The sequence below is a fragment of the Phlebotomus argentipes genome, unplaced genomic scaffold, assembly GCF_947086385.1.
Source record: "Phlebotomus argentipes unplaced genomic scaffold, Phlebotomus argentipes genome assembly contig_15, whole genome shotgun sequence".
NCBI lineage: Eukaryota > Metazoa > Arthropoda > Insecta > Diptera > Psychodidae > Phlebotomus > Phlebotomus argentipes.
Window position 1 is genome coordinate 8,414,575 of NW_026776181.1, and position 21,187 is coordinate 8,435,761.

Genomic DNA, 21,187 nt, shown 5'->3' on the forward strand with positions numbered 1-21,187 from the left:
AGAAATTGCATTTATTTACTTCTCACGAATCTTGTTTTGAAAAGCTCGGTATGTCTGAAAAAAAAACGTTCCCGAAGACTCCAAGTATTATTATGGCACAATTCATAGTTCCCGCCATGGTGAAATTGGCGGCGAGTGGTGAATTGCGCCATATTCACCATGCATCATGACTAACTTCACGGAGTCAGCCAGCTGACAGCATCTTCCTCAGTTCAGTGAAAAATTTCAGACAAGAAAGGCACTTGAAGGAATACGGAATACAGAAAGAAATTCAGTTTTAGTGTTTTTCAATGTGTAGTATTTATTTTATACTGTAAATAAGTGAGCAGGGAGTCGTGCAGTGAAAATAGAAGACGCAATTGGTGTGTTTCTGTGTTGGGAAATGGGTGTAAAATTGAATGGCAAATAGATGAATTTTGTGATACTTTTTTGCTACTGCGATGAAACTACGCAACGAATGAATGCTTCAGATTTTTGCCATTTAGCTGACTGATGGCGATTGCGGAGAGCTCACACGATCTGTGAAAAGTTGGCGGAATAGTTGGTGAGTGGAAAAGTACTGGGAAAACTGCATGAAAATGCATTGAAATGGCTGCAATGGTGGACGGACGTCTTGCCTATGGCCAAGCCAGAATATTGATTGGCTCTTCTTTGTGTTGTTTGTGCTGCCGCTCCACCACGAAAGCGGACTATTTTTCACGTCCTCCCCGTGGAAATATTTTCGTCGAAACTCAGCGCGGGGGCTTTCACGACGGTCGGGCGAATCGCGTCCATTTTCTCTGGGCTCCCATTGTTTTCCCCAGAGAGGGACGGAGCGAGAGGGAGTTGCATTTTGCGACTCTGGGCCTGCCGAAAGCTCTCCCGAGTGTGCACCAAATAAGCGCGAGGAACCAGTTGGTTCCTCGCGAAGTGACACATTTCGTGTGTCATTTTGCGAGATCCTCAGAAATAAACACACATTTTATAGAGAATTCTGAGTACTTTGACATCGTCTGGCTCGTGTTGTTTACACTTTTGCGTCTTCTATCGCAAAGCCATCGCGAGCAACTCGTTCTCTCCTTTCATCCCCAATTCGCAATTCTTTAATATTTCGCCTCACATTTCAGCACAAATATGCCAATTTTCCACTCGCGAGTGTGAGACGTTTTCCCTGTTCCTCAAGTTTGTTTTCGAAGAAAGTGCGCAAAAACACGCTCACAGAATTCCACTTCCGCAATTTTTATCCAAATCAAAAGAGAGCGGCAAAAACACACTCAAAAGCTCAAGAAAAAAAAGTGGGCACAAAGATTGATACTAATATTTCGTATATATAGAGAGACTCGCTGAATTCTTCTCTTGTTTGACCATTGAGAAAACCGTCTTCCGGGTGTGCCTTGAAGAAGGTGTATCAATATCTGCGTGTCTAGCAAAGAGCGCTTTGTACGAAATTTGTGAAGCACATAGGGGAGAGCAGGGCTGTTTCGGACAGCGAATTGAATATTGTGGTAAACCTTTGAACTGCCGTAACTCTGATTTTATAGAATCATTTCTTACAAGACAGTTTATTTTTAGAGATGTCTTGATCCGAACTCCGTCACAAAAATATCAAAATGCAGTCGTATTATCAGAGTTCAATGGTCTTATAGGGTCTGAGTTATTGTAAATCAAAAGCATATCGTTTTCTTGAACCAACAATTTATAGAATTTTAATTTAATTCATCAAAGGATTACAGTAAAACACGAAAAAAAAACTGTTTTCATTTTCCCAGCTCTTCTCTATGTTGAGAAATTTTATAAAATTGATAGAATTTATGCTTAACCTTGACAATGTGTTTAAATTATCATAAATGTATATTGAAATCAATTAAGTATCTTTGTATTTTCTACTTTTCAATGCAAATGCAAGAACCTTTCCTCTTTTTCGGTCTGTTTTCTCCCTATTCGAAATGGTACTGTCATTTCGTATTCTAAAAGCAATTACTTTTTTCGTGTTATCTGCACCTTGGGAGGAACGAGCGTGCATGCCTTCATATTCTCAGTGGTCGAGTCGTACAAAAGAAGAAATATTGTTATCACAAAAGTTGTTTCCTGGAAAAAGACGGAAGACGATAGAAGAGAAGTAAAAGGTAGAGAAAAAGTCCATTAGAGCCGACTGAAATCCTTCCCTCGGTTGCTTTTGTCCACTTTCTTCAGAGAAAAGAGCGCTTCGTTCGCTGAACTGGCTAAACTCAAGTAAAGAGTATTATTTTAGCTTTCCTTAATATCTTTGTGAGTAGATGACGAATGAAAAAGATGAGTAATAATGAGATTTTACCTGTTTACTTATCTATATTCAGACGATTTTGAGGTTTTTTTGCAGTCTCTGGCAATGTTGATGAACTCTTGTCATTGAACATCCGATGTGAAAAGGTTCTATGACCAGTAAATTGTTCGCAAATTGATACTATGTAGTTCGACTGGTTTTATTCTGACGTTAGAACACTTTTTGGCTAAAATGCTTGCGCGTGTGTGAGTCTCCTATGTAAATGATTTATTAGATAGCTTAATGTGTAATGAGTAAAGAGGCTCACAATGAACTTATTGAGCTTATTCAGAGTGTGAATATGAATTGGCGAAAGTCTTTCGATATTTTGATTTCTTTGGTGATCGCAAAACTTAACAAAAACCACTATTTACTACACGCTTCTTGAATACATGACAAAAAAAAAGATTCAAGGCCAGCATTATGATGCTTTAAGCCAACTTATGTACTTGTGGTGATCCATGCTGTATAATCACACTATCACACTTAAAGTTAGACGCACTTTATTGGGAGAATCTAACAATTCGTGAAAATCGGATTACATTATTTAATTTGAGACGAAATTGCGAAATATTTATGAGTGTTGAGACACACAATGGGTTTGCGAATGTATTGGAGTGAGATGAATATCTTAATTAGCGTTGATTTTGCCTAAATACACTTTGTATTTATACCACAATTGTATCTATTCCGTCTTACCAGTAGTTTATGAAGAGAATTTACACAAACTGAAGATTGTGAATCATATGTTCAGTACGATGTATTCTTTCAAAAATTGGCGTAACGAATGAGTCAAAATGTCGTATTTTTAGCTCATTCAACAAAAAATTGACGCTTTCACGATAACAGAAAAACAGAAACCTAATTGTTCTTGCGTACTTTTTCTTTCTTTGCAGATGAGAAATCTATAACAGTGGAGGAAAGAAAAGGCAGAAAGGTGATTTCTAAATATCCATATTGGATCAGTGCGTCTCACAACGAGGATTCATTTATTCTTCGTGTTTTATCGGCGACAAGAGATAAGTATTGGATGATAAGGCGATGTGGAGAGCGTCTAATAAGTGACATAAGACTGCAAGGATGGTGGATTTCTTGATTCTCGCCAAAGTGGAAAGTCGTCAGTTGAAGGAAGAATAGAAGAGATTTGTCACTGTCAAAGCGCATGATTTTTAAAATTTGGCGACACAGGGAGAGGAATATTGATAAGAGAAAGAAGACAAATACAGCTGGAGAGAGAACGAGGAAATTGATGAATTTCCCCTTTCATTGAGAGTGTGTTTGGCACATAGGAAGGTGACCGTTGAGAAAGGAAAGCAAACAAAGTGACACTACTTCAAGGAATTGTGAAGCAGAAAATACGGCAGAAAAATGCTGTACGTTTTCCACGTGGATACTGGTCGAATGATTACATTCGATATGGGTGTAGCGCTCGAAAAGTGAGTGAATTTCTTGTTTCTTTTGCAAGTTTTTGAGGCCCTTGCTTAATTTAATAGTTGGCATAATCATTCACTGAATGAGTGAACTGTTTATTATGAGCTTCTTTGGCAAATAGAGGCAAATGATTGAGTTGGTGGTTGTGGATTAGTAGTAGTAGTGTAATTGCCAAGGTTAGTATGAAGAGGCACGCTTAAGAGTTTGATTTTTCCTACTACTGTGTGAGTGTCGTGTAAAATTTCGCAAGCATTTTTCCTCCGCATATTGCGTACAATGCTGAAGAGCATATAATAATTAGATGTTGTCAATTTAACAATTTATATCACGGATCAAGGGTGATTAATTCTTCGTATCGTGATCTTTTGTGTGTCACAGCAGATAAGAGAGACACAAACGGAACTTAAGAGACAGAAAAAGGATTATTATAATCTTATCCTCATTCATCTAAATGTGAATAACCTGAGAATGGTTTATTTGCTAATATCTTACTGTGTGCAGTTCAAGATAAAGAAGGTTCTAATGTGAATGTAAACATTTGTGCAGTCTTTTATCTCTCGGGAAGAATATTTTTTTTCTCGAAAAATTATAGCGGAAAATGGTTGAAATCACTTTCACCTCGCGAAGTGAATACACACAATTATTATTTCTATTTCAATAACTCACTTAATAATTCATGTTTATGCAGGTATTTTTAGCCATGATTTCCATTTCTTGCGTTGAAATGATGAAAATGCTTCTTGAGCATGGCGTTCGATTAAAACGTGTCGCACTGTCAGAAGCATTATCATAAAATCTGATGTAATAAGCATGGGTTAATCATCATGCGATAAACTGAGTGAAATTCACACAAATGTATAATCTCTCTCGCAGATGCCTCGTGTGAGTTTTAAATACTCCGACATATCGTGTATTTTTTCTCTATACTTTCCGTCTTTTTACTCATTCTCCTTGGCACACTCTCGTATAACGATGAACTCAGCTGATTTTGCGTCAAATTTTTGTTCAATGTATAGAAAACAGTGCGGAAATATTTCTACATTCGTGTGCTGCACATGTCAAGATGTTAGCTTGTGTGTACGTATGTGACAAGCTCGTTTTCTTTCTGAAGTCGCAGAAAAGTTACATGATAATAATGACTGATTTGAAGAATGAGAAATATTTTGAAATTGGATTTCACTACCTCTTTGTGTGATGAAGGAATAGATTTTTCATGTGCGAAGAAATGCGATTAGATAAGACAGGACATTTTGTATACTTTGTAGAGTGTGAAAAGTACAGTGTTTCGCAATTAACTAGGGACAGACAACGCTCTAATTCTTCTGATGTCTACTGTATGTGATATTCCAAACAATCTGCTATGACTGATTGAGGTGAACGTGAAGAGAAATTATGGGAAAATTAATATAAACATCAATGAGGGAATTATTGTATTGTTTACCTACTGTTTTCCTGCACTAATTTACTTCTGAAAGTATTTAGAATGCGCATGAATGGAGTATTAAAGGCAATTTCGAGGCCTCAATAATCCCAGAATTTACAAGTATTTAATCAATTAACATTGATTTCCTTTTCCCTTTTAATTTCAGTGTGCAATATCTGAAGGAAATGATTGAAACGCATTATCACATACCAGCCGCAAGTCAAGTGTTACTGGTCAGTGGCGGTGAAATGCTTCTTCCTCAGAATCGGATTTGCAGCTATTTAGGTGGGACTGATACGAACCCCATTTTTATGTTTAGCACAAATATAATAGAATCGAAAAGTTCACTCCAACCATGGCCAAGTATAGAGCCAGGTGAGTATTTTATTTTAGCAGCTTACATAAATTGTTCTACAATTCGAATATATGAAATTTGCATTTGATTTTCAAGGCATTTTCATAGTCAATGTTATGAAATTGCAAAATATATTGAGGGTTTCTAAACAAATTAATTTCCAACGCGCGCCAGAGGTTAAATTTTCTTGATAATGAATCAGTTTTGAACACACATGCATCCCACTTTGGCGTACATAATGTGTCGGGGTGTTTTTTATTTATGTATTTTCAATCAAACAATGGATTTTCAGAATCAATAATATTGCGATTAGAACAAGAACCTTTTGCTGCGTGAGTCATTGTCTGCAAAGAAGTGACCTCGTGCATTTTAAGTTCCTGTACAGACTGTTAACAGGACAGAAAAAAAGGTTTCGCCTTGAAAATAAAATGAGGAGTTTACGCATTTTACGCATTGAAACCAGGAAAGTATTTGAATGGGTATTAAAAAAAAGTTGATAAGGACTTTATTATCGTGCAATAGAAATCTTCAATGAGTGTGACCTAATTTCTGGGCATTTTTACATCTATCAAATGATAACACGCGTTTTTGTTTTGTGACGAAGATAGACAAAATAGGAGAAAGACAAAAAAAACCAACTCGACATACGCAAAACGCACGGAGACAGTTTAATTTTGTGATAAGATAGAGAAGGTGTTATTTCTAAGTGTTGAACTCGTTTGAGTGAGATCCTTGATAGGATTTAAATTTGCAATTTCAGACACGGATTTGAAGGATCAAGTGGAACGTTGCTTATCATTGCCGGCAAATTACAATACGGTGGTGAAGAGAGCGCAGCTGGCGCAGCATATTTATGAATTGGGCAGAGAAGAGACGCGCACATGCGAAAAGCTGGTCCATGAGCAGCACTTGCAGCAGCAAGGATGGGCGGCTGTTGTAGCCAACATGGAGGATCTCACGGAGGAATTCAAGAAGCGATGCGATGACTTCCAGAATGTCTTCAATGAAGTCCTCGAGAGGCGCACAGAATACTTGGAGTGTCTCTCACAGTAAGTAGATCACATGAAAGTCTTTCGATTTGTTGAGTGCTGAACTTTGTTTATTTGGTCTAATTGCAGTTTCAATGAGGATTTGGACAATTTGTCGAATATTCCGATACTTCCAGCTTTGATCCAAAATGCAGAGAAGCCTTTTCATGCCTTTGATGAATTTTATGAGAATGACTCGTTTCCAAAGGGGAATGACAAGTCGGATGACGCGTCGGCAGCAAGTACAAAGACACACGAAGCTGCGCCAGAGAGTTCGAAACCGGAATCAATGAATGCGGTGAGAAAAATTGATTGAAAGCCACCCTCTGTAATCGAACTGACTTTGTTTTGTGTCCCTTGCAGAGGAACAGCGAGGAGCGGAGTGAAAATGTGGATGATAAGAGAGATGAAAAAGTGACGACACTGTTGCAATGGATTTCTGCACAGGAGAATCAAATTTCACTGAGGAAAATGGCTGCGGAGTGTGTGAAGAGTTTGGAGCAATTTGACGAGAAGGAGATGATGAACTTAAAAGCTGAGGTGAAGAATGCAATTGAGGCTGCCCAGAAGGATGATATGAAGTTGATCAAGGGATTGGAGGATCGCTTGAGTGGTCTTGAGAAGTTGATGTTCGATGTGAAGAACATTGTGAAGGAGCAAAGTGAATTGGCTCAGGCATTCCAGCAAAATCAAACACGAGCCAACAATTTGGGAGATACGTCAATTTTGCCAGATTTGTGTGTCTCCCACAAGAATCAATTGATTGTGATGAGGAAGAATCACAAGCAACTGCGAGACATTAGATCGAGAATTTCACGGGCAAAGTCGGAGCTTGGACACAATTTACTGCAAAGACTTAAGTAAAATCGCCTTGTGTGTGGAGTGTGATGTGTTAATTGACTAATCATTCCTTTTTCGCACTCTTCCTCGACAGATTCATAATTTACATAGAGAATCGAATGTATGAGATAGATAGCAAATTACTTTTCATTCACCGCAATTGCCGAAGACTTCAGAAACACATGGGGATTATTGAGCAAATCCACCAAGCTCCGAGTGTATATGTAACAGCTGTTACTGAAGTGGTTCGACGCAGAAACTTCTCCAGCGCTTTTTTATTGGTAAATTATTCTGAACGCTTTATTAGGTTAGAAAGAAAAACGAGTAACGACAAATATCTGGTGATTTCAGTGGGCTTCCGATTTGGCGTGTCATCTCATGACAATTTACAATGATGAAGTTATGCGTCGCCAGGAGTTTTGGTCGATGTTCGAGGGGCACTTTCTGTGCACGCTCTTTCCTGGGATGGACGACATGCCGCCGTCATATGCAACAGAAGCCCCATCAGTGTTTGATTCTAGTCTCCCGGGCTTAACAAAGAATGGTTCGTAACACATCTCCAAAGGTATTCGACAGGGAAACTGAAGTAATGCGATGATTGTTTTGCAGATATCAGTGAGCTGTCCGTTTGTTTGCCTGACATTGGATCAAAAATCGAACTTCCAGATTTGAGTGCTGTGATAGATTTTTTTTCAACAAGATCTGGGAGTAAAAGCAAAGAGAAGGACGTTGCGTATGACGGTGAAAATGCGAGGAATCTGTCGAGTGCAGCGACAAGTCGGAGTATGGGTGTGGGAACGAGTGATTTGCCCAAAATTCTCGATATGCACTCGCATTTGAAGGATTATGAGAGGTGAGTTGATTGACAAGGTGTGGCTGAGCGAGTGATTAAGAGGAATTGCTTACAATTGCAGGGGTTTCGAGAGCGAAACAGACACGGAGGAATTTGAGAAAGTTGGTCAGAGTCCCATCGATCGTCGCCGAACATCGACCACTGGGAGTCTTCAGGCATACACAACGCTTGCGACGTCGACGCAAACGTCTCAAGCTCCAGTTATGACATCACTTTCTAAGCCAGAAATGTGTAGCATCAGCACATCGACTGAGGTGGTGGCGATGCAGACAATTGAGACTCTGACTGAGGTGAGTTTGGATTGTTGAATTGCTATTGCGATAGATTTGTGTAACGTTATGCGCTTGGATGTTGTACAGAGTTTCTTGGGGGTTTTACTAATCGCACAATATCTCTATCATTAACCATCTTATCTATAGTCTTCCTCACTGTCCATTCCATCAAAGAAAAATCCCCGTTTCAACAAACTCAGCGTGTTGAGTTCGATGAAAAGTCTCGACAGCAATAATTCCCTTACCTTTTCGACGGGTTCAACATTACCCTCAATTCCTGAAATAACATCACCGTCCCGCAATAATGACTCAGATGGCAATTCAGTGTCGACATCAACACAGAGTCCAGATGATTCTGCGGATTGTGAGAGTGGAAACAATGGGAAATGTTTGGGCCACCAACTGGTGTCTGTTGATAGCAATCAACATGGCAATTTTCAATCAACATTCGATAGTGAATTCATAAATTCTGAATTTTACATTGACGAATCCCTGCCATCGAGCTTGAGTAGTGATCGTCTTGATGGAATGGCACACAATATCATCACACCGGATGATGACAAGGGGAAAATGGATTGTGCAGAGCAGCATCATAATTGTGATACTGTTATCAAGTTGCTTCAGGTACTTTTCACCAAATACGTTTTACATACCTTCACAGATATTCCAAATTTTGTTGTGAAACTGGAACATATATGAAATTCCCACATTTGCCTTCCCAGTGGAGATGATGATATTTCTCAGCATTTTTATGATTTTCTTTTAAATATATTTGGTTTGCCAGTTGATCTTTTTGTAGGTGTAGTTGCTCACTTAGGCTTTACATTTCTTTATTTATCATTTCTCACCGCACAATGACATTTATCCTCTATTCTATATATACGTTTTTAAAATGAAACGCGAAATTTCTTTGCTCGAATTCCCATTTCTAAGCCTGTTTGTAGACAAACTATGGAGTGTGTTTAGGCAATTGATTCTAATGCAGAATTTGTAGGCTTAATGGAAATTTGACGCTGGTGGCCCATACATGAAGACTGAATATCGATGTTCCTGAAACAGCACATGCAGTAGTCCTATTCCACTAGTCCTTGTCCTCATTGCTCATCCTTGAAGCACACTAACAATTTTACCAATTTTATTTATTTTTTATGTATAAATTCATTCATTGACGCCAAATGCATAGGTGATTGAGAGAAATTTGCAAGAGAATTGATGTAATAGCGATTGTTTGCTTTCGCTCCAATTGCAGGAGAACTTGGGAACGACGCGGTGTGAAGTGGAAAAGTTGAAGACTCTCTTCAAGGAACTCTACACGCAGTCTCAGTCAACAATAGATGTGCTGAGGGATCAACTGAAAGTCATACGACATGATTCTGCAAGTGGGCAGAGTGATTTACATGCCCAATTGAAGTCGCTCAATGTTGCGTGGGAGATGGTGAAGTTGGAGACAAGTAATCATCAGCAGGAGCTCATAAAGCGCACTGTTGATCATGAATTAGAGTTGAATGACTTGAAGAAGAGTCTCGATACGAGCAATGAGACGATTGTGACATTGCAAAATGAGAGGAGGACTCTGGAGGAGGAGCACACGATGGCACTTAAGAGGTATGAGAACATCGTGGAGGAGATGAATGAGAAAGTAAAGCATCTCATGGATGCTACTGAAGACTACCAGGCGCGCGAGGCGAAGGCGAGTGTGGAGAAGGAGAAACTCGTGAAAGATCTGACGGAGAAATTGACGCGTGATCACAAGTCTGAGCTGGAATCACTGAGATCACGCTACAAATTGATGACGAGCATCGAGAGATCTCCGTCTGACACGAGTCTGGAGAAGATTGAGCGACCGGATTTGCTGGAGATGTCAGGGCATGAGGCTGTGTTTCAACATACAAGGGAGGAGATGATGGCTGAGCGAGGGATGGCGATAAAGACGGGGGCGGATCGTGAGAGGCAACGCTGGGAGAGCCGAAGTGGGATGGGACAGTTTTTCATGAGTGGATCTCCAAAGTCACCATCGAAGACGTATGATCTGTACAAGCGTATTCTCGAGGATAAGGATAATCAATTGGAGATGATGCGTCAGAGGGAAGATCAACTGCTGAAGGATATCAATAAGTTGCGCGAAACCATTCAGAATTTGACTGAACCGGATCCAAACGACACGAACAGTGTGTGCGCTCTCAAGGAGAAGATGGACTCGCTGCAGAAGGACAGGACGCGATTGGAGCAGGAATTGGAAGTGGAGAAGTCAAAGCGATTGGAAATGGAGTCGTCTTTTGCAGCACTGAAAGTGTAAGTGAATACTTGTGAGTAGTTTGAGAGTGCCTGCAAAGTCCCTCTGTCTCTTACAGAGTGACTCCTGACAGCACAGCAGTGAGTCCTGATCAGATGTCGAGGAGTGGTGCCCGGTCGAAAATGTCGTCCAGCTCATTTGGCAAAGGATTGATAAGTGTTACAACGTGTTCGAAGGGAGATTTGGTGCTTGTCATCTGGAATAGTGCTCACGATCAATATATTATTGTTCAAGTAAGTTTTATGCAGTGTTTCTTGCCAGAAAAGATGATAATCACTTTCCTCTATTCGTTATTAGGAAGCGTCACTTCTTTACTTCTTGCATGGGGAAAGCTATAACACTTTGAAACTGCCGCGTCCTGTGGCAAATGAAACTCCAACTGTGACACATGTGATAGCGAGGGTGATCGAGAAGGAGTTCTGTGTGGCGAGAAAGGTGAGTAATCGCACTGTTTTTCCACTGTTATCACTTTAGTGTACAGATTAGATTGGCAAAAGTGGAGTGAACTTGACTTAGCAGACATCTGGACTCTTAGAGCCCTTCATGTTTACAATATCTTGGACTTTTGCTCTGCTATCGATGGTTGTTTCTTGCAATTGATGTTCCTTTTGTTTTTATGTCTAAATGTCCTTTCTTTTCAGGATGAAAATCGATACAAAGTCAGCAAGGGAACTAAATTTTATCGTGTCAAAGTGGAACCGAGATCATCTTCTCCACTCCCATTGGATTCTTCACGCGCTTCTCGAAGGCTTGACTGTAAGTTCCACCACAATTTTTCCCATGTTTTTCATGTTATAATTTGTGTTCTATCATATTGCTTCAGTGTCTCAGTCGGGAAGTGTGGCTGTGAGTCGATCGACGAGCACAGAATTGCCGAGCAGCTCTTCTGTGGCGCAGACATCCACACACTTGATGGACTCATTTGCCCAGACCGAATGCCTCGACACGCTGATTGAGGATGTGAGCTCGCCGAAGGACATGGTGGATTCCGGCGTGGAGGCGCAGCAGAAGAGTGCGTACAAGGAGCGGAATATCAGCGTGACTGAGGAGGATGAGCCGGTGTCTCTGACTGACCAGCGCTGCCGCTACATTAGCGTGAGCGAGGAGGACGAGGCTGCCGTGGAGAACGCCAGTGAGGTAGGCGATCATTTTGGCATTAAGTGTGATCACCAACATTTTCGAATGTAACTCTTCCCTTCACATGAGACAAATTACAATGGGCAGAATGTGAGAATTCATTTGCTACTCTTGTGTGTGTGCGTGCTGAGGAGCTGGGGAAGAGAGAGAGAGAGAGAGAGAGAGCGAGAGAGGCTTCACCAATTAACTATCTCTTTTGTGCCTCATTGATTCAGTGAAAGAATAAGATCGTCATGATAATACAATATAATATAGAATCTTACTATTCTGGTAGACAAACTTTATCTCTAATGGTATTTGAGGGAAAGATGGAAGTAGCTTTTAACTCTAATTCATTACATGTCGTTGGCTATGCTTGCTGAAACACATATAGAGAGAGCCAGTGAAGTATTAACAATTAGTTGGACTACAGCTTTGCAATGGCGCGCTTGTGTTGTGCTAAATCATTTTTCTACTAATATTCTTCTCAAAGCTAATAACCAAACATTCAAAATGGGCTTCATATCAATTTTGAAGGAAGAATCTCGAGTTCTTGTACATGTTGAAGACTGAGTAATGGTGTTTAAGTGGGCTGAGATGTATTTGTAGAATTATACCGGCGGGGAAAATTCTTCAATTAAATTATTATTCTTTAAGCATGATTGAGAGAAAGGGAAGATGAAAATCAATTTCAATTTGTTGTGTTGCCTGCATTATCAAAGTATATTTATTGATCGCTTAACCTTCTTCATGCTTTACACGGGGAACAAATTCATGACTTTGCTGTTGTTTCTCCACGGAAAACATTCAATATCTGTGGAGAATGGATAATCAGTTGAAAATCGCATGCATAAATTTATCCTTTTTTTTGGGATTATTTTCTCTTCAACTCCGTTTCCCTTTTATTCAGACGTTACATTTATTATGCAGGTGTCAAATCCAATTTTTGTCCATTTGATGTCCGACCAAGAAGATTCAGATGAATATCGGTCATTAGAATCAAAAGACGGCAGCGAAAACAGTGCCCAATAAAGCCAACGATTCCAACATTTTGCAAATGAATAGAAAGACAGAATTGTCAAAGCATCCCGTAGAATAGAATAGAGATGAAAACATCGTAAGCGTAATGTGAATTTTGTGGAGCAAAAGTAGAGAAATTCATTGTTGGGTGACAGCAAAAATCTAATTAATAATGCACAGTTCAAAGTCTGTAAAAAAAAATGTGTAGAAATTATCAATTTCGCACGATTTTGGAGAAATTATAAATGGGAGAAAGTTCATTGTCATGCCTGTTTTTCCACATTACTCAGCTTTTCAGTTTAATATGTAATTTAATTTAAATACCTAATTTTTTCTTTTTTTTTTTTGAAACATTTTATAGTCACCCAACGTTGTTTTTGTTTTTACTCTTCCCATTCACATATTCCCCTTAATAAATGAATAACCAGAACAATAGAATTGTTCTTCATAATACAAACATTATAATATTAAAATATACTTTGTTTTTGAAAAAAATCGAATTTTAAAACTGAAGTTCAAACTGCAATTTCAGAGACCTTCAAGGGGTGGTAGTATTGGAATATTCACGCTAATCGAATCGTTTTTGACGCCAATGCAATTGTAAGAAAACTCTTCATTTCATAATTACACTTTTGTACCATGTTTCAATGTTAAGAAGTAAGAAAAAGAAATAGTAATGTCAAAAGAAAAGAGATAATTTTTCATCAGTAAATGAATTCTTACGAGTTACATGAAAAAAAAAATTTAAAATAGAAATAAGACTAAAAATTCAGGTCAATTCAAAGTTAGGATTGCAAAGTTGATAACAGACTTTCTATTGTAATTTTGAAGAAAAAAAAATTCACTTTTTGTTTCTTAAATACCATTATTATTATTATTATTGATTTAGAGATTAGAGAATGAAAGAATACCAAACTTTCCCTAAATAAAAGAATTCTACAGATCTTAAAAAAAAGAAATATACGCAATTGTGAACTAAATAAAATGATAAACTTCTTCTCCTCTTGTTAAACTTTTTGAAATATTCTAATACAATTCATAGAGAGACAATCACTCGATACCATCCAAATGCGTTACAGTTCAATAGACAAACAAACAAACAAACAAAAAAAATTCAAAAGCCACCTTCATTTTGCGATATTAAAAAAGGACTTAGATTTTCACCCAAAGTTGGTCTTCTTATTTTGTGTTTCTTTACTTTGAATAGTCACAGTGTGATATGGATGTTTGCTTAGATGTTTTTTTTTCCTTTACTGTCTGTATATTTTCAAAATTTTTCTGGCTGGCACACTAACTTGATATGCAAAAATGTCGCGAGCTTTTCACCACTAAAGCAGAAAAAATATAAGAATTCTTGCGTAGAGAAATGCAAAAGATAGTGGAAGAGATTTAGATAAATCAAGGAAAAAAAAAGATATGTAATGTTACTTATACTGATAAGAAAAATGCAGATGCAAACTATGTGTTGCACTAAGAAAGGTTTTTTTTCTATAGACGAGAAAAAGAAGAGTGAATAGTTTACAGAGCAGTGTAAATGTTGCAGATCATTTAAGTATTTGTAGCGGTTGCAGAGAAAATACAAAAAAATAATAACATTGAGTGACGATTAAAGAAAACTTAAAAAAAAATTGCGAATTCAAGTAAAAAAAAAAAAGAGAAAATGACGTAAATTGAGAAAAACTATAATTCGTTAATTACCTCAAGGATTACAAAACAGAAATTTCACAATACGAAATACACAGAAAATGTTGAGAAATTTCAATGAAAAAAAGAGTAAAGGCAAATTTTGAGAGATGCAGAGATTAAATAGAACTACAATAAAATGTATTCTTAGTAATTTTTATATCCAATTTTAAAGAAGAAAGTTTAAATGTTACTAAAAGAAGGACAATGTTGGACGGGAGTTTTGGAAGTGATCTAGGACATGATGAAGTGATGTAACTGAAAACAACAAAAAAAAAATGTAAAAAATCCGAAAGTGAGAGAAATAAAATGAGATTTATACAAACTTTCCCTGTTTCAATGGAACACTTTGCGAACAGCGCGCGATTCTCAGGTTGATGAAGTCTTCGACCTCGCGCATTGGTGAGTTTAGTCTAAAAATAAGTCAGTTATTTTCAGCACAGATTTTATTTCCTCTTCATCTTCATCATCTTGAATGATTGAAAAAATTACGAGCAATTTTTCGTTCTACACTAACACTGATTTTCTTAGGTGAGAATTTGACACTTTTCCGTAAATATTCCCCTCTTGCAGCTGGTGAAAATTTTGGTACGGTTTTTTTCTTCTTTTTAATTACATTCCAAATGTTCCAACATTTTTCTTTCTTGTTATTGTGTCGTCGATTTTGAAGCAGTCTTTCCTAGTTAATCACAAAATTCTTAATCTGACTTTAGAGATGATTTTATTCAACTGACATTGTATGTTTATATAGAGTAACTATTAAATAATTAGGCTAATTGCATGACTGTCTGAGTGCTGTAAGTTTGCCAACAGAGGAAAATATGTATACAATCTTCAGTTAAATATTTCAACTTAAACAAATTGGCAGCTTTGTCATATAGCATTAAGTTTTCTGTTTCTGAGTGTTAATTAAGAAAAAAAATCAGTTGGATTCTACATTAAAACTAATGGAAAATTAAGTTTTCTCAAAATCCACAAAACAAAAATACCTTTAAGTGAACCATCAAAACACTTTTCCTGTTTGATTTTTTATCATTTTCTTCGCTCTTTTCCTTGCTTCCTAATTGACTGAGAAGATCTATTGATGGTCTCTTTTTTTTGTTTTTCCGTGTAAAACCCACGTAAATCTACGTCTCATTTTTGCATTGTAAATTTCCTTTCCTTCCTTCTTCTCTATCTTTTTTTCCCTACCTAAATTACATGTTATATGTATATATATATATATTGACAAAATATAAGATAAAAATTGTAAAATTCTACTTCTTCTCTCAATTCTAAAAAATAATTATAAAACCTAATATGCTCTCCTGCTGCTGTTTCACCCAAACTTTTCATCCTCTAACTCTCTTTCCGCTTCCAAAGTATAGAAGAGCAGCCCTTCCTAATGCTGATGATGGTGATGATAGTGAGAGTGACCGTGATCAGCTGTGAAGATGCTCTTGAGATCATTTTCATAGAGTGCAATCAGCAACATTACACAGAGGCCAACCAGCATTCCACAAACTTGCAGAATACACGTGGACACAGCACATTTCTCCTGATGAGACGATGTAAGTTCCGGCATCTGTGCAAAGATATTAACATGAGCACATGAGTGATAAACACTGGGAAATGTGCAATTTATGATCATCATACCATATCCACGAGAGCGATGTAGAGAAACATCCCAGCGGCAACAGCAAAAATCCATCCGGAAGCCTCAGGAGTGTCACCAATGAAGACACCTAACACCATACCAAAGAAACTAAGCACTGACGACAGCAAATTGTAGTAGACAGCCTGGCGGGCAGACATTCCCGCCTTCAGTAGCACAGCAAAGTCGCCCAACTCGTGTGGAAGTTCATGACAAAACACGGCGATTGCTGTTGAAAATCCACCAGCAATGTTGTTGGAGAAAGCCGCTCCTGTGAATTCAACCCAATTAGATTAGAAGACTCTCTTCATGCAGGTCAATCAAAGTGTGCAAGGATGTCATTTCCACCCTTGCAATCAATTTATCCTTTATCTAGATTAAGACAGACGTCCACATTCAATTGATTGACAGTGAGAAAAACCCTATCAAATAATTAATACTGTGTGATCATGAGAGTGGGACAATATTGGTTTCAATGGGTTAATCAACATTTATAGCTGTCAGTCTGTCCGATCACAGAGACCGACACGCCACTGCTTAATTGATATGAAGAACATCACACTCACCGATTGCCATTCCGTCGGTGAAATTGTGCAATCCATCACCCATTACGACCATCCATGCCACGGACGAGAGTGAGCTGGGCGGCGAGTGAACGTGACCGTGCGTGTGCGAGTGGCCGTGATGCTGCGACTCATGCTCCCGCAGAATCACCGTGTACTTGTGCTCATGGCGCGGTTCGCTCTTAGCTGCCTCCTCCACGGGCTGCGCGGGCACCTCTTCAGGCGGCACCTCGGGCTTCTCAGCCACAGCCGCCGTCGCCTCCTTGTGGTTCTCACTCAATGCCGACGAAATGGTGTAATTGTGCATCAGCGCCTCCTGATGCTGCTGCTCAGGCTGTGGTCGCGCAAACGGCAGCACAGAATTGTGCTTTCGACTTTGCGGCACTTTCTGCCCACTCGGCGATCCCGGCTTCTCATAGTTGTTGTGCAAGTGATGGTCATCCTTCGTCTCCATGGCGATCTCATCATAGCAATACGGATACGAGCTGTACTTGTGCTTGCACAATTTCTCTCCAGTCGCATTGTTGAGCGACGCCGATTCCGGATCTCGCATCACACGCACGCGTGACGGTGGTTTCTCCTTCTTCTGACGCTGCTTCCTCCACTCAGCAATCATGGTCAGCCCACGCTCGGTGGCGTAGAAGAAGACAATTCCCATCACCGCCACGAGTCCCTTCAGCGTCATAGTCGTGTGATCATCCTCGCCGCCGTCATCGTGGTGATGGTGTGAGATGCTCATCATGGCGTGCGGCAAGAGATGCAGCAGAGCATCGCCACACAGTGTTCCCACTGCCAGAGCCACGAGAAATTGCAGCACGTGATGGTAGTACTTCTTCTCCATGCATGGTATAACAGCGACTCCCAAGAGGCCGCATAGACTGACGCCCAGTATCGAGAGAGACGCATAAATCCACACTGAAAAAGGAGAATAAAGGCACTATAGCAATAACAATTCCCTCACTTTCAAGGATGCACAAACTCCTATTAATTGAAAACTTTTCCGTACAGATGATATCAAAATGTATAAAGTTTGGATATTCTAAATTTAAATTATGCGAATTTGATTGGTAAATTTCACGCTGTTGCTCCTCTTCCAATTCCGTAAGTCAAGTACAATTATACACAACCCCCTTGTTTAATCGATACGTTTAGAGGTTGAAGACAATCACTATGAAAACCAATATTGCGGGGACTCCAAAAATACCACGGAGGAATTTTCCTCTCTTTAAGATTGTCGCGTGTAGGATTATTTCGGTCAAGGTTGGGAATACACAAATCGACTATTTGAACATTGTTATGCCTCACCTAAAGTTGTATCTTCACTAACTGCCATAAAATTGTCCGCTTCTGTGTGCGGATGATGATCAGTGATAAACTGCTCGGATGTTAGACAACCAAGTCTCTCTATTGAGGTGGGTTTCGCCACAAGATGATGCATAAGAATGGGGAAAACTGCCTTCATATCGACTTCGGTGAGTTTAAGAGTGTCCTTCTTATGCCGCTCAGTAGATTCCTCACTGGATTTTGATATCTTATCACGTGATAATCTCTCCACAAGGGTTTCACTGGAAATGCACTGAAATACAGAAGAAATTCCTGTTAGAGACACAACAACATCTCGTCTCTCATTGATAATCTTACAGAATCATTTGGATTTGTAGCTGCCACAGTTGCTTCTGCAACTGAATTCCTCTCCTGGAGGTACTTCACGAGACCCAATTGTTCCAGCATATTCTCAAAACCCGCCAAACTCATGGTCATGTCGCTCTCGTTGCCGAACTTCTTGAAAATCTGCTTCAGGAAGCTCCTGCCCGGATCATGCTCCTCCTCCTCAACATGATGATGAATCGCCGCATGCCTCTTCGCGACAGCACGAGGAGCGTCGTGAAAGTCTTGTGATATGTGAGACGGTAGTTCAGGTTGTGTGAGATCAGCGACATGCTCCTTGCACGGCATGTGATCAGCACACAGAAGACAGACAACGCAAACCGCCACCAAATGTCGCGACATTGTTCTGCTTGCCTCAGAGTTGCTCCCAGAAGTTTTTGATATTTCTCTGTAATTTCCAGTACTTTTCTCCAATGCCTCCTCCACTGATAAAATCACTTATTCTCTCCCACGAGATGATTTCTCTCTCTCTCTTTCTCTCTCGCTCCACGTGTTTTATGGAGTATTTAGCTGCCTTTTACTCCAGCGAATCGCCAATCGTGTCCTCTCAAATGATACCTCCTCGCGCTTCCTTGCCACTTTCTGGACTAATTGCATTTGTTCTCACGTAGAATGCAAAGAACCACAAGTAAGACTGGAAAGAAAAGTGTCATTTGTCACCATTTTCACTGTCGAGAACACGTTATTTATTCAAGTGATAAAGAAATGTTCCAACAGTGTTCAGAGCGTTAAAGGACTTCCTATTAGAGTTACAAGTGACCTCGCGCCAAACATTGAATCTTGCTTTCTAATTCCACTCCACATTTTGCATTCTATGCTGGTGAAAATATGCACAATGTGCACGATTCTATAAAAGACATTTTATACGAACAGTCGACAATCCAGTTTCAGTTCGTCATAGAAAGCCATAAAACCATATTGTTGGCCCAAATGGAGCCTAACTGTAGTAGGCAATTGATTAAGTGGCCCTTATCTGGAACCGTTTTTAATCACTTCCCTCGATACTAAGAGACCCACCAGTGGAAATGAGCGTGTGCCACACAATTTTCTTAATTTAGCAAGCCTAATTTCAACTCCGCTTTGCCACCATCTATTTTTCGAAATTCACTTTCTCACAATGTAACCATCAACTGTGTGATGCATGCAGAATTGCCGATGAGATGTGTGAAATATAATAAATTTGGCAATCAATTAAGCATGTGTGTCTCTGGATCCAATAAATTCCAGACACTCTGATGCTCAAATATGGCAAAATTGATTTGACTTTGATTGCTTCTTTCCAATTTGCGATGCCCACACGAACCTTCTCTCACTTCTGTTGCTCCACTTAATTGCTAATTCAATTGTAATGAACTCTTTTGCCACATGCGCCTCCTTTTTTTGTCACTTGCACACCAGAGATAAAAGCACTGATAAGGCGAGAAAATCACATTCGATTTACGTGTGTGATTTCTCCAAAAACGGAATCGATCACAGTCGAAAAAGCGTGTGGGAGACCGGAATGTTGTGGCTCGTCTAACGAATTCGTCAGCGGCGCTGTGCAAATATTGGGGGCAAAAAGAGGAATGCTTTCGTGAAACTTTCGTTAAACGATCGTGTTGGAAGGCTCCAATACGCTGCCGTTGTGTTAATTCTGCAAATTCTTCAACTTCATCACTCGCCTGCTATTTCGCGAGCGTCCACTTTTTGCAGAATCACACACACTAATGCCATTAGGCGAGCGATAGTGCCAAGCTTTTATATCAGCGGCATTAGTGAGCCGACGCAGCGTTCAGTGGCGGAATATTCTAGAGGCAAATAATTACCAGCGGCGCATGAATCACTGTGATAATATTGGAACTCTTGCTGGCCTCTAAGGGCAACTAAGGGCGGACGGAAATTAAATGTTTGTACAGTCAATTAAAGAATCAGACAAAGAAAAACCCACTAAAAATTACGTGATAATGAAGATATATTTTTAAATTCCTTGTAGGGGACATGTAAGTTTCTTAAGGATATTTCTTGAGACTTAAAATCAAAATTTTTATTAGTCAAATTCAGCCAATCTCAACAATCTTATCTAATCATATCTAATTGCTTGAAGAACCCATAAATTGACCACAAAAAAGCATATTTTCACTGAAAATGTTGTAATTTGAGCTTTTGCGTTGTATTGGGATCCTTGAAACATCGATGAAACACTACAGAGCTTTCACGAGAAACAGGATAAATTTCAGAATGTTTCATGGCGAATTAAATTTCATGCAATTTGTCATGCTTTCAGCACGTCAATTTCGGCGTTTGAATGGAGACTTTTTGTGTACAATTTTCTCTTGAAATAGCCCAATTTACTCACACAAAACACCGCCTTGGCAATCTTCAGCTTCTCCCAGATGAAAATCCTCCCTTATTGGGAGAATTTCAGGGATACTTTCCTTTTCTGCAACTCTTTCACGGTGCAAATGGAACACCTTAAATGGCACTAATTTCCAATACAAATCCAGTGAATTCCGACTGATCTCGCGCACAACACTCTATTATATGGACAGATCCACACTTTCTCATAAGATAACAACCGCTTTTCATGCGGAAAATGAATTTTCTTCACTGGAAATCTCACCTAGACTGTCAAAATCGCGAGGAGAAAATCTGTCGCCAGTGGCGCCGCGCGTGTTCACAGAGTCACACCACGCTTCCCGGCTGACAGCGCCACCGTCGCAATCTCATGCTCTGTCGCGTAAGCTCTCTG

At 39.4% G+C, this 21,187-nt stretch overlaps 2 protein-coding genes across 5 annotated transcripts; one reads left to right on the forward strand and one right to left on the reverse strand.

Moving 5' to 3' along the window:
• Positions 1-210: 210 nt before the first annotated feature.
• On the forward strand, positions 211-14,573 carry LOC132262792 (RB1-inducible coiled-coil protein 1). Of its 2 annotated transcripts, none has more exons than XM_059762206.1 (16): positions 211-544; positions 3,178-3,717; positions 5,302-5,510; positions 6,251-6,539; positions 6,609-6,816; positions 6,882-7,378; positions 7,453-7,639; positions 7,710-7,902; positions 7,968-8,211; positions 8,273-8,501; positions 9,733-10,775; positions 10,835-11,009; positions 11,074-11,211; positions 11,418-11,532; positions 11,600-11,913; positions 12,823-14,573. In XM_059762206.1, the coding sequence occupies exons 2-16, from the start codon at positions 3,650-3,652 to the stop codon at positions 12,922-12,924; spliced, it is 4,011 nt and encodes a 1,336-aa protein (XP_059618189.1). In that variant the 5' UTR covers positions 211-544; positions 3,178-3,649; the 3' UTR covers positions 12,925-14,573. The 2 variants fall into 2 exon arrangements, with proteins under 2 accessions (XP_059618189.1, XP_059618190.1); XM_059762207.1 differs by having other exon boundaries at positions 13,445-14,573.
• A 450-nt stretch (positions 14,574-15,023) lies between these two features.
• LOC132262793 (zinc transporter foi) lies at positions 15,024-21,109 on the reverse strand. 3 transcript variants are annotated; one of them, XM_059762209.1, is made up of 6 exons: positions 20,795-21,109; positions 18,433-19,093; positions 18,097-18,367; positions 16,795-17,706; positions 16,231-16,499; positions 15,024-16,159 (listed from the first exon to the last, which is right to left on the reverse strand). In XM_059762209.1, exons 2-6 carry the CDS (start codon positions 18,799-18,801, stop codon positions 15,977-15,979), a joined length of 2,004 nt encoding a protein of 667 aa, XP_059618192.1. In that variant the 5' UTR covers positions 18,802-19,093; positions 20,795-21,109; the 3' UTR covers positions 15,024-15,976. The 3 variants fall into 3 exon arrangements, with proteins under 3 accessions (XP_059618192.1, XP_059618191.1, XP_059618193.1); XM_059762208.1 differs by lacking the exon at positions 20,795-21,109 and adding an exon at positions 19,763-20,157; XM_059762210.1 differs by lacking the exon at positions 20,795-21,109 and adding an exon at positions 19,477-19,723.
• Between the last annotated feature and the right edge of the window lie 78 nt (positions 21,110-21,187).